We start from the raw sequence: 13,101 nt of genomic DNA on the forward strand, positions 1-13,101 counted from the left end.
CGTATACAATCTTTTTCAATTTCCAAACTGCTCCTTTGTGCACCTGTTCACTGCTTTGTTCGAGTGACGATCACGTGATTTGATGGTGCGAGCTGATTGGGTACAGTCCACTTATCATTGGGAGGTTTCTAATGTATGGCGTATTCCTCTAGATCCGGATTATTTTTCAACCTGTCCGAAAAATAAAAGGTTATTAAAGTTTTTAGTTTGATCAAAATGGTTACAATCGAACCAGGAACAGCCATAAAAATGTTGATTTCTTAATTGGTATTCCGAAATGGACCATAAATACGCGTTTATTTCCTTGCAATTATCGGGGGTAATAGAAACCGTTACCGTGACGTCAGATGCAGCCAATGGGCCTGCCACAAAGCAGGTACGATATGGTAAACATTATGCGCTGAGCACTCTACGCGCACAGTGTGTGCAATTACTGTAACACAGATGCTGTATGGCACTAGTGTGTGGAATTCTCACCAGATTGTCTCACCGATACGAAGCGGGCATTCTTAGATATTCTCCGCACTAAATTTCATCCTCAGTCAAGCCTTGATCGCCGCTCTCTCGATGATCTGGTGACAACGGTGGATCCCAGGAAACAAGCTGACACAATGGCGTTGAGAACCGGAGGAATTTTGCCGGATTTCACGGCCCACACCGTTGCGATCGTCGTCGTTTTCCTGTGCACACTCTCTGCGGTCGAATGTCAAATCGGCAGCATATCGTACGGTCGTTGCGAGCCCATAACCATTCCGCTGTGCCAAGATGTCCCTTACAACGAGACGATCATGCCGAACTTACTCAACCACAACAGACAGGAGGAAGCCGGCTTGGAGGTCCACCAGTTTTACCCGCTTGTCAAGGTGCAGTGCTCGGTGGATCTGAAGTATTTCTTGTGCTCCATGTACGCTCCGTTCTGTGCCAGGATCCCGGACCACCCCGCCCTGCAGCCCTGCCGATCGCTCTGCCTCAGCGCCCGTAGCGGCTGCGAGGAACTCATGAACAAATTTGGCTTCTCTTGGCCGGCAAGCCTGGACTGCGACCAATTCCCCGAATCTGGACTGTGCTTTGATCGCAATCGCACAACGGATAAGTTCACTGTTCCTCCCACAACACCACCCAATGTGACCAAGCTTCCCGCTACCACCTCCACCAAAAAGGACATCCCTTTCTCTTGTCCCAAGGAACTCATGGTGAATGCGGATTGGGAATACGAATTCTTGGGTCAGAAGAATTGCGGGGCCCCTTGCCATATGTACTTCAACAACACCAGCGAACAGAGATTTGCTCGCATTTGGATCGGGTCCTGGGCATTCCTGTGCGCAGTTTCATCCCTCTTTACCGTCTTGACATTTCTGATTGACCGGACCCGGTTTAAGTACCCAGAGCGCCCGATCATCTTTCTCTCTGGATGCTACTTCGTCATCTCCGTTGTCTACATCAGTGGATTTTTCCTGGCCGACAAAGTTTCTTGCAACAAGCCGACTGCTCCTGGAAGACTCTGGACCTTGACTCAAGGAGCCAAGCGGGAAGGATGCACCATTCTCTTCATGTTGCTGTACTACTTCCGAATGGCTTCATCGTTGTGGTGGGTCATCCTCAGCTTGACATGGTTCCTGGCGGCTGGAATGAAATGGGGGCACGAGGCCATCGAGCGCAACTCGCAGTATTTCCACTTCGCTGCCTGGTCCATACCTGCCATCAAGACCATCATAATTCTTGCAGTGGGAGAAATTGATGGAGACCCCTTGGCAGGCGTCTGCTACACTGGAGTCTCGAACATCAACGCCCTGCGAGGATTTGTCCTCGCGCCCCTCTTTGTCTACCTGATCATCGGCTCCATATTTCTGCTCACGGGATTTATCGCTCTGTTCCGCATCAGAACTTTCATGAAGCAGGACGGGAACAAGACAGACAAACTTGAGAAGCTGATGATGCGCATTGGGCTCTTCTCTGTGCTGTACACACTCCCCGCCTCGGTTGTGATTGGATGCTATTTCTATGAGCAGGCCAACCATGCCCGTTGGCAAGCACATTGGATAAAGCAAAACTGTAACCAGTACGGCTTCTCCTGCTCTGATCCTATTACTAACCTACAAATTCCTAACCTACACCTATCCTATCCGGACTTTCTAGTCTACATGATCAAATATCTCATGCTCTTGGTCGTTGGGATCACGAGCGGAGTTTGGATTTGGTCAGGGAAGACTGTCCGGTCGTGGTCAATATTTTACAGCAGAATCTGCTCGATATTTCAGCCAAAACAACCACCCACAAACGTATGATGTGACGTATTCACTTGCAAACAAAATAACACTGAGCACCAGTATAAACTGTTAAAACATTAGTGTAGTTGATAAAGCCAAGCTTTTTGTGTCGACCAACCTGCAGACGTCTTGTTGGTGTTGAAACCGGTTTCAACGTTGACGGGTTGTCATCGTTCTCGTTGGTGGAACTGTTCAAATGAACTGGACTGCATGTCGGTGTGATATTGTGACTGTGAGCTTGCGTGAGAATTGTGAACAAGCCAAAGCAAGTTTTAAGTGTTGCGTAGCTTCATGGAGAGCAAAGGTACCCACCCACCCCCAGGCCTGGACCTAACCAGGTGGGTGAATAATTTGTAAATACATGCTGTAATTTTAAAAAAACAAATGTGTCCAAATATAATCCATCATGTTGTGCCGAAATTGTACTATTACTAAAATGCAGGCACAGCTTTGTACTGCATGAGTGTTGTTTTACCATGTTTAACGAAAGCTGTTTTATGAGAGTGTAAATCGTTCTTTTTTTAATCGTGATTTTTATCAGACAAATGGTACCTTGCTTGAATTTTCTTTTCACCCACTCGTCGAACTAGACGCAATTTTGGATAAACTAAAAAATTACAAATTGCAAGATAACTTAAATTCAGTACATAGGTGTCAACAAGTCTAAAGTTTAAACCAAAAACTCGGTATGTATGGTGAAAAAAAGTAACTGAATGTAAAAAGGTTTTAGTAAAGTAAGTCGCAAACTAGTCATGTACTATGTAACATGTTCACAAAAGTGTATCGATGTATCTGCACAGCACGCGAAAGCTCTCAATCGGGCAACACTGGTTGTACTTGTAGCATCCGTGTGAAGTAATTGAAATCATCACTGAAAATATAAACTTGGCACCACTTCGTCATAGTGTAGCGGCAAGGCTGATGGAACGCAAACAAGAGTTTTTGAAACATTGAACAATTGGTACTGCAAGCATCATGACAGCTGTGTGTACGTTGTGTTGTACATCCATGTACATGTACAACACCTCTTCAGTTTGTGGTGGTCCCTGAATTGCTGATCTCATTCGTGAATATGGACCATGGAACCATCATCGTGCACAAAGGTCCTTGGAGGCCCAGAGCCAAATAGAAGGCTACACAAACTGTCTGGTATGCCGGGCCATGTGTGATTAATGGGAAGGCTTAACAAAACCATTGTGAGGGACTTTGGAAAGGACTAACAGCCACAGAGCATATGTGTTTTGTTGGCAAGCCCCAGCATACAAATTGCAGGGCTGTGTGACGGCGGCCATCTTGAATGAATCACTGATGTAATGTGTTGTGTAAATCATTGATGGCAGGAATAGTGTCTCTCTTTCACAATGCCTGTCTGTAAAGAAGTAGACTAAAGTCAAAGGGGGCTTCCTTTTTTGGGGTCTAATCATCATACTGTCTGTCAAGTGTACTCCATTATTTGGGACGCTGTTCAGCTTGCATTTTGCTATGGAAATGGAATTCTGCATTGATAAAAATTCATTACTTGTATACTAAAGGATCTGGAGTTCAACATATGACACATGGGATTGGGACAGGCATTGTGGAATTATATGTAATACGGTTTAATTTTTGCGTTTCCAATCTGAATACTAAATTCTCTTTTATTGTGTAGGCCATTTTCCAAGGTTAATTTTGCCTAAGAGTGTCTCACTGTCACAAAGCCTTAAATATTGTGCGCTTGGCACAACTTGAGTATTTTGAAACTTTGCAGTACTTTCTAAGACCATCAGTCATATTAAAAACTTTAAGCACACCCACATTTTCAGTATGTTTGATTATAGTACATGTACACATCATGCAATTCTTGGAGAAAAAAAAATTGAAAGCCTTTTCTTGGAAAATGGTAAACACAGTACTTAATCATCAGTTACTATTTATAAACAGTACACAATAAATCCAACTTTGTTGATATTAATACAAGAATATCTAACTTATATCCTGTGCCGGGTTGATAATCAAACCATCTCTTCCAAAAATCCAACCAGAAATAATATTGGTGTATTTGGTTGGGATATGCGTGGAATGGAAGCAAACAAATGCCCAGTGTTTGAACGGAGAGTACTGTCCAAGCATAGACCTCTGTGATGCCAAGCCGCTTGGGCCATGATAACTGAAGTCCAAAGGTCTATTTCCAACATGACATGTGCAGTTGGCTTGGGCGCTTGAGTGCAGAGCGAATTCTCTGTCTCAAATAACTCAAAGTGACCTCCAGTGTTTTGCCCAGCTTTGTGTCAGGCCCTGCCAAGATAATGATCGGTCAAGCCAGGCGGAAAAAATCTAGGAGACATCGGTCTCAGTGAAAAGCGAAAAAATGTCTCCAGGCTAAAATCAAGTGAACTTAAAATCCTCACGGCTTACATGTACATTCTCAAGAGTTGGGGAAAAAGTTGGGGGTGGGGAATTCAACTTGATCGGCACTTTTCAGGCTTGTGTACTAAAAATTGTAAATGACATGTAAATGAGAATTAGGCTTGAGCATACATGTATGTAGCACACAAGGTCATTTTTATGCGTCATTCATGAACATGCTTCAGGCTGTCATTAACTTTAATATTTCATAATTTTATGGTTCATGACAGACGCAGTGCTCTCCGTGGGTGATGATGACATTTCTTAAACTTGTGTTTAAATATTTACATGGCAGACATTCCCGTCAGTGTGAAATGTTGGTCTGTGCATATACGAACATCCCTTCTCCTCTGAATTGAAACTTGGGCGAAACTAGTTTGTGGTTTTCCCTGAAGAAACATTGCTCCAAATTGCAAGGAGAAACAGATACTGAGTGACCTTTTTCTGGAAGGCCATTGCCCTGCCTACCAGGGAGAGATTCCATAGCCCCATTCCTGCAACTTCTCAAACTTCAAATTCACATCACCTGTGCCCAAATTGACATCAATCTCCCCTTGCATTTTCTGCAGAGAGATCAATTTCACAGGTCTCAGGGGCTAGCTCAGTAGCTGTCTCTCTGGCTTGGAATTTTTTAAAGGGGCAGTGCAGATGTTCTCTGAACATGCTGTGCACATGAATCATGAACGCAAAGATCAAGGCTTTTTTAAGTGCTTCGTTTTCTGCATCGTTTCTCAACACGAGCAGCCTAACTTTTACAAGTCTTTAATCCAAGACGTTGTCTCTTGCAGTCTCTCTTGCAAAATTTTTAATTATCGATTCATTGTTGACACCAAAAATTCACTATAACTGCATTGTAATCACATTTCAAATCTAGTACCATGTGCATGCGTTTAAATCAGTACTCAAACACTGTACTTTTAAATTACTTTGTACTGCCTGTTGTCACTTTGTATAGCATGACTGCTCTAAATGCAGTACTTTTTGAGGGTTGGACTATTTGAAAGAAATTACCATTTAAAGTCATTTAAATTTATGCGCTGATGTATTTGCAAAAATGTAGTGCTTCACTAAGTGATTTCACATTAATTGTACCTGTGCTATTAGTCGGTGTTCACATGGAAAATTGCACTGGCCTGAGGTTAATTAGATAAAAAAGTATCTTGGTTACTTGACAGTACTAGGCATATGATGATTGTAGATTCTAAATTCAAAAACACTGTACTGTCATTTATAGCTACACGCTTCAACTCCAGTTTTTATATGCATGTCATCCAGTACTGTTATAAAAACTAACACGGCTGCACACACAGAACTGGCTTCAATTTGTTTCATTTCCCAGACGGGCCGTGACCTGACCAACAAAGTCTCCAGTCAGGCGTGATGTAAACTTGTCATCTCTTTTCAGAGATGGTCCTGCCCGTAATTTTTTAGGAAACTGGTGAAGCGTTACTTTGTTTCTTTTTGCAAAACCCTGGATGTGCTGTGTTAGAGTGTTGGGCCCTGCCATGCATGGTTAATGGTGTGTGGGTTGGCAAGCCCCTCACCAGGGGAGGTTGTTTACCTTGGTGTGGCGTTATGTATATGATAGTTCCTACATTATCCAGCCTGTTTTCATTTATAAATTATTCTTTTGATAAACAGTTGGTAAATTCCAGTTCAAATTTTATGCCTTAACACTTTGGTGATACATGTATTGTGATTGTAGCTTCTCGTCGGGGAAATTACTAGCTTTAAAAAAAAACTGTGAAGTATAGAGAACATGGAAGAGAACTGTATAACATTTTTACAGTACTTGTATTATTTTTACAATACTTGTATTAACACTGAACTTGTTTTTGTTGGTCATGGATTCTGTTTGTGTATGACTCTATGAGTCACAGGGGGGGGGGGGATCTGGCAGTATGCATAAATAATGAAGCCATCACGTCATAGAAAATTGTGTGCAGGGCCCACGGAGATCACAATTAAAACTCTAGTGTAATTGAGAAGAGAATAGAGATGCATTAGCTATTTCATGCCAGTGGTGTTAAATGCCAAATTTTCATTGAGTTTTGAAATTTATAAGTAAAAAATCTTTATGAGTGAAGCTTTCAATTATTTTTTTTCCACCAGAAACAAAACTATCTTAAAATCACCACCCTAGAAAAACAGTCTGTATTTAAGGCAAAGTTTTAACTTGTTTTTGTGTTAAGTGCCATTTTGTTCGTTGAATTTTGAAATTCACTTGTAAAAGACCTTCATAAGTGAAGCTTTCAATTATTTTTTTTCTACCAGAAACAAAAATATCTTAAAATCACCACCCTTGAAAAACAGTCTGTATTTAAAGGCAAAGTTTTAACTTGTTTTACTGTTTTACAACAAAATTGTGTTATTAAAAAAAGGTTTTAAACGTGTGTTTTATTGTTGTACTGTACCAGTGCATTTAAAAAGCTCTTTGCCAATGATTGTTAAATAGTAACTGTAACTAGCTGTAAAAAAATGTTGCATCTGTGTATTTAATCAAAACAGTATTTTACAATAAAAGAACATGCTCAAGACAAAATGTGCGTTTCCTGCCTCTCTCGAGCCATCACTTGTACACGTAGCTTCATCTAATTCTAAAGTCATTCAATTTCAAATTTTTCACTTGCATTTGCCCTGTTTCTCACAACATAATAAATCTATTAAAAAAAATACACAGTCTGTTTTATTTAATCACTAAATCGGTACATCACGGATGTCCATTAGCTCAAAAAGAAGGCCGCACTGATAAAAATCAAGGACTTTTTGGTTTCAAATTTCTATATCGAAATAAAGTTGCACTGCGGTTTACAGTGTACTTTGTGTCACTATGGCCCCCAAAAAAGTCTCCGTTTCTGGTCTGCACGCGCGTCGCCTTAGCCATGCGCGTCGGCAAAATTAAAACGTTTTTATTTTCAATGTAAGAAGATGTCTCAAAACTGCCAAACTCACTGGTTTGACTGGAATCCTGCTGCTGCACAATTTTAACATGTTTTTAGATGGGGTTACGGTCGAGTATAAGATTTATGTGGCCTCTCTGGGATTCTATACATTTTGCACTACATTTAGTCGGGCACCATTTGATGAAAAAAAAGAAATTCAAAAAAAAAAAAAAAACTTTGCCGCACCACTTTTGGGGCAAGCTCCATACCGGAAACCGAAGACCTTTTTTTTTCTTGGCCTATCGCAGATTGAACAATATTAAGACCTTCAACCAACTGCTTCAACAAGTATTTTGTAGATAACAGTGTATGTTTATTCATGCATCCTGTTTTATAAGTTATTGGCAGCATTTTGATGTTAAAACAATTAACACAGTAAACAGGATATCACACCTCAGGTTAACAGTGTTTCAGAGTCTTGATCATCAGGAAATTGATAAACAGGAAAAATGTCCTAAACTATAAACAAGAACAAATTATTGCACCAAAGCAGAAAGAGAAAATATATTAAATTCAGAAGCCCTCAATTAATGTGGTTCCTTGATTTTTATAGGCAGCAAGACAGAATTAGAACATACATGTATAAGGAGGGACACTACATTTTTCAAACGTTTGGAGTAAGGAGTTGCCTGCTATCTGAGTGCCACAATACCTGCACATGAAAATACCTCATGTACTTTTTTGATAATGATACTGGGATTCATCCACAGTTTGGCTCATTAAATTTTGTGGAAACCACTTTTTGAAGAGAGCGAAGAACAGTGCACAAAACCATTTCGACACATCACACACTGTCTCATGTCGGTGTCGCATCTACATTTATTATTTTAGCATTGATTTATGAATAGCCCTTCCTTCCCCCAAACATGCAAAAAACGCTCCTAAAAAAATTGCCACAAAGACAGGAAAGCCTGACTCCAAGTCCCAACAAAAGGTTACTGAGAAGCCCCTCAAGTTCACTGGTGTCCATGCTCCTGTTGTGTGAGCCCCCACCACACTCCAAATTATCTTAGTAGAAGTCTTTGTTTGGTAGCCGCTACTGCAGGCAGGAAGCACATTGCTCAGTAGAACAACAACTCCGGCCCCCTCAAAATTTGCAGCTATTCACAATTTATCACGGGTCGGGTCTGGGGCATTGTCAGGTTTTGTTTATCCAAGCAGGGTTTGGAGAATGATTCACATGCTCCATGGCAGGCGGGCCGTCTTTCTGGCCAAGGCCTGCGCAACCCAAAGGTCGTAACCTGTAAAATTGGTAATTTGTCATGGCATGCCTCAAAATTCGAGTCAGGAAATTTCACAAGATAAGAGCGGAGGGGTGGCTTTGGCAGGACTGAACATTTGCCACATGGTGGGTGGATTGTTTGCACAATTTATATCAATGTATGGTTCACCCTTACAAAATGTCGGCACTGCTCAATGGTGCAACAGAGGAAACGTATTTATTCTACCTGAATTGGTCACAATGGGAATTGGGAGGGGACAAATTACAAATGTTTAATACGGAAATAAAGACGTAATGAAGAGTTCGTAAAAAGATGGGAATTTTCAGTGAATAGAATTTTAATTTAAATATTCAAAAACTCGAAAATGAAAGCTGACATGAACAGCCTTTGTACTGACTAAATATTTGGCATTTAACACCATGGTGATAGGTCTAGTAGATACATTTATATGTAGTTTGGTGTTTGTAGTAACTAGAAGAAAAATGAGGGGTATGTCAAAAGGGTCATAATTCGAACAGTTCAATAAACATAAACTCTTTCAAGGAATGCCCTTACTAGCAGACGTAAAATCTGCACAAGAAAATCAACTGTGGCCTTAATACTTGGCTTTGTCAGATTGTAACCCTCAAGTTATGCCTATCTTATGAGACTTGTTAAAAACATATTAAGAAAAATAACAGTGGTACCAAAGTGTAAAATATAAAAATAAATAAATATGACATTGAAAAAAAAATTCATGTTTTGTACAGATATTTAACATGGTGTGAACTTGTAATTTTGTACATAGATGTAAATGTTGGTCTCTTGTCATTATGTGCCAGCACTGCTCAAATGTAAAATACTGTATTCAGAAAGAAACACTATTCAAACTTTTCTTTTGGGTCGATGACTTACAATGTATCTGTATATTTCTAACTCTAACAGTGCACATAATGCATAGATTATAAGTATTTTAGCATGCTTGCAACTTGTTAAACATAAAACTTGTCGAACGGAAAATAAATTCAATTCACTGTCAAAAATAATTAGTTTGCGCAGCATAGTATGATCAGAGAGCTAGGACCTACATGTAGCTCTACGGTATGATTGTGTTTGGGTAAATGTACATAAGACTTCTCAATGGTGTACCAAAAGCTTAGGATGAAAAGTACAACGGAGGATCTGTGTTTGTTAAATAATTTATTTAAATGAAATTGAAGCACTGACGTATTGCTGGAATACATTACTGTCACGGGTGTAACGACAGTCACAGAATGCTGTAATCAAAATACCACAATGCCATGTAATGTTACTTGTGATATGTCTACATTAATGAATGAACTTAATTAAAAAGACTGTTTCAGGCATTAGAAGAATGAATATGAACACAACGCATTTTGTGATTTGGGACCCAAAATTTAACCGTTGGCGTTACAAAATGTACCTGCGCATAGATGTTGAGAACAAAAACAGCAGCTGTAGCAGTCTCACGGCGTTGCAAACATCACAATAATGCATTCGCACACGACGCACAGCATGTTGACATTAATTATAATACATGCACATGTCAAAACAGCTGCCACAAATACCCATTGTGATATGTACAAGTATGTATTGTCGTTACCTTTTGTGATATGTATTGTTTTGTTAAACCCCTAAATTGTGGAACACAACTGTGATTTTATTGTGTGTCAGTATGTGTTTTGAACACTGCAAACACGCTCAATACATGTTCATATGTAAACCATATAAATAGTGATTTATGAGATGCCCTCATAAATTGTGTCCTCGTATCTCTTTGATACTACATTGGACAAAGAGTAATAACAATTTTGACGGTAGTTCAACTTTCACTCACCTCGTTTTACAACAGTGGATACATTTTTCTTATATCACTTCTCGGGTGATTGTATTATATATCATGAAACCTGTCTGATTAATAAAAAAAGAAGACCATTGTTAAATTTTTGGCAATGTACATGCATTCACATTTTGTTGAGGTACCGTTTTACCAGAAACATTTTCATAATTTCTTGGGGGTTTTTTTTCGTTCGGTTGAGTTGGAACTTCAGTGTATGTTACTGAAAAGTGAAAACCATTGTTTTTGAGGTTGCTTTAGTTACGATGTTAAACTTGTTGACCACGTTTAGCATTCTTTAGTGCATGTGTTTTGGAAAAGTAATAACTGGAATTATTGATATTTCATTATTATTCAATATCACATAAAGTGTTGATAATTTACTAAATGTGCATTTTCAGTCAAAACTTTCTGAAAGTTCTGTAAGATTCTACACGTATGTAGGTTCAAATGCCTTGTGTGTATACAAGTACATGTACTAGTAAAAAAAAAACCCACACATTTTGTGAAATTGGCGTATTTTACCTGATTCACGAGAAGTGAACATTTCTATCAGGTATTTTCAGACCAATCATATGTAATAACTTTGAAATGTTTGTCATTTATTCCTCATGGGTAATTTTGAGTACATGTTCCGTAAATGTTACAATACGGTTTCCACAAATGTTCTTCTAAACAGCCTTTTCAGGTTTTATTATTCACGTCGTTATTTTGGCCCTGTGTTATTTATTGTAAATCCACCATTTTTTATAGTAATTGATTACATTTTATATAATTTTTTTGCACATGACTCGTTTGTAAATTGCAAATTGTGATTCATAGTATCCAATGACTTAACATAGTATACAATGTACTTGTAATTAGAAATCAGTCAATTGTGTGAATTATAGTCTATTGTTATGTAAATCAGCTTGTACAGTGTAGTAAGACCTGCTGCCAAAAATGTGACGAATAAAACGCAGTTGTAACGGCTCTGTTTTCAAAGTACCGCTTCCCTCTGTTATATTTATGTTTGTCACTTTGATGGTTCCAGATATTTGTTTGTAATTTTATTAGGAGAACAATTCAAAAGTGAAGACAAATTCTACAGCCTTGATGATGCCTAAACTCAAGTTTGACAATAATCCACAGTAATTTAAATTACTTATGTTATATTATTTATTACAATTAACCCATTAGAAATTCTACTTCATTGTAGTACATTGTGTTGAATCACCGAAAAAAATCAATAAAACCATAATACCAGTGCTCCAGTGGTTTCTGGAGATACAGTGAGTAAAATGCAAGACGGCTTTGGGCACTACAGTGACTAAAAGGTTAAGTTGTAACATATTTTTCCATGCACTTGTAAAATTTAACACTATTGACTTGTATTCCCTTACTTCAAATAGATTTATACAGCATGTTTGAGGTTGCAACAGTTACATAATTTCTTCGTTTTGCTTTTGTCGGTAGTTTAAAACATTGAAAAGATTCAGAACCAATCGTAAATTGTAAGATTTTTGTCACATGAAGTGTCACCACAAGTTTCCTCTTATATAACAGTAGTTTCGTCTCCTGGTCCAAGTTAGTTAGACCGTCTGCTCCATGTGGAGATTGTTAGATAGGGCAATGGGATAGAATATGGTCTGCAGTTTGGTCCGCAGTCCCACATTCGCAGGATTCACAGTTCTTTGGATAATATAATGTCACTGAAATGCTTTTATTACAGTGGCTACAGGAATGGAAAATGACAAACCATGTCTGTTTTCTGCTCAGACAAAACACAGTGTACTGTTAAGTGCATGATGTGAGAGTGCATGATGTAGAGCGTCTCTCAGGAAATCACCAAAAGGGGCTGTTTCTGGAACATTAGCTCCCTTGTGTAACTGGGAATCTCATCTCTTCTGGCAACTCCCATCTGAAGAGGTTTGCAGCCATGCCACCGATCTTGACCCCCTCTCTCTTTCTCCTCCAATAAGCTCTCTTTTCATCGCTTGTTATTTCTCCATACTCAACCCCTGAGGTCAATGCCAAATCTTGCCCCTCGGGGCCCTGAACTGGGTCTGTTTTGACAGACACCGGCAGTATGAATGTGCTAACAACCGGGGACTCGGACCAGAAGTATACTTCCCAGAGTTTTTATGGTCACCCTGGAGGGTTGTTAAAAAATCAGCATTTCTTCTTCCCCATGGTTTCTAGAAGCAGTTTATAGGTTCATGGACATTGATGCATCGGTGAACTCTTAAGGGGGCAGTTGTGTGAAATTGTAAGTTCCAAGTTTGCAACATGAATGATAAATTGTAGTGATGTATTGTCCCTTCAGTCGAGGTTTGTTTTTCCAGTATGTGTAAGCAGAAGCTTTGTTGAAATGTTACCATTGAGAGAAAGAGTGAGATTAATATGTGGGCGCTGAACTGCAACGATTTCACAATTTGAGGGCGTGAAGAGCAGCAATTTTGCACACC

General features: G+C 39.4%; 1 protein-coding gene across 1 annotated transcript; it reads left to right on the forward strand.

The window, feature by feature from the left end:
• The first annotated feature begins 365 nt into the window (after positions 1-365).
• LOC119722778 (frizzled-2-like) lies at positions 366-7,488 on the forward strand. The gene has a single exon (XM_038193088.1). It carries the CDS (start codon positions 612-614, stop codon positions 2,283-2,285), a length of 1,674 nt encoding a protein of 557 aa, XP_038049016.1. The 5' UTR covers positions 366-611; the 3' UTR covers positions 2,286-7,488.
• Positions 7,489-13,101: the final 5,613 nt, after the last annotated feature.

Source organism: Patiria miniata, unplaced genomic scaffold (assembly GCF_015706575.1).
Source record: "Patiria miniata isolate m_02_andy unplaced genomic scaffold, ASM1570657v1 HiC_scaffold_16, whole genome shotgun sequence".
In the NCBI taxonomy this organism is placed as follows: Eukaryota; Metazoa; Echinodermata; class Asteroidea; order Valvatida; family Asterinidae; genus Patiria; species Patiria miniata.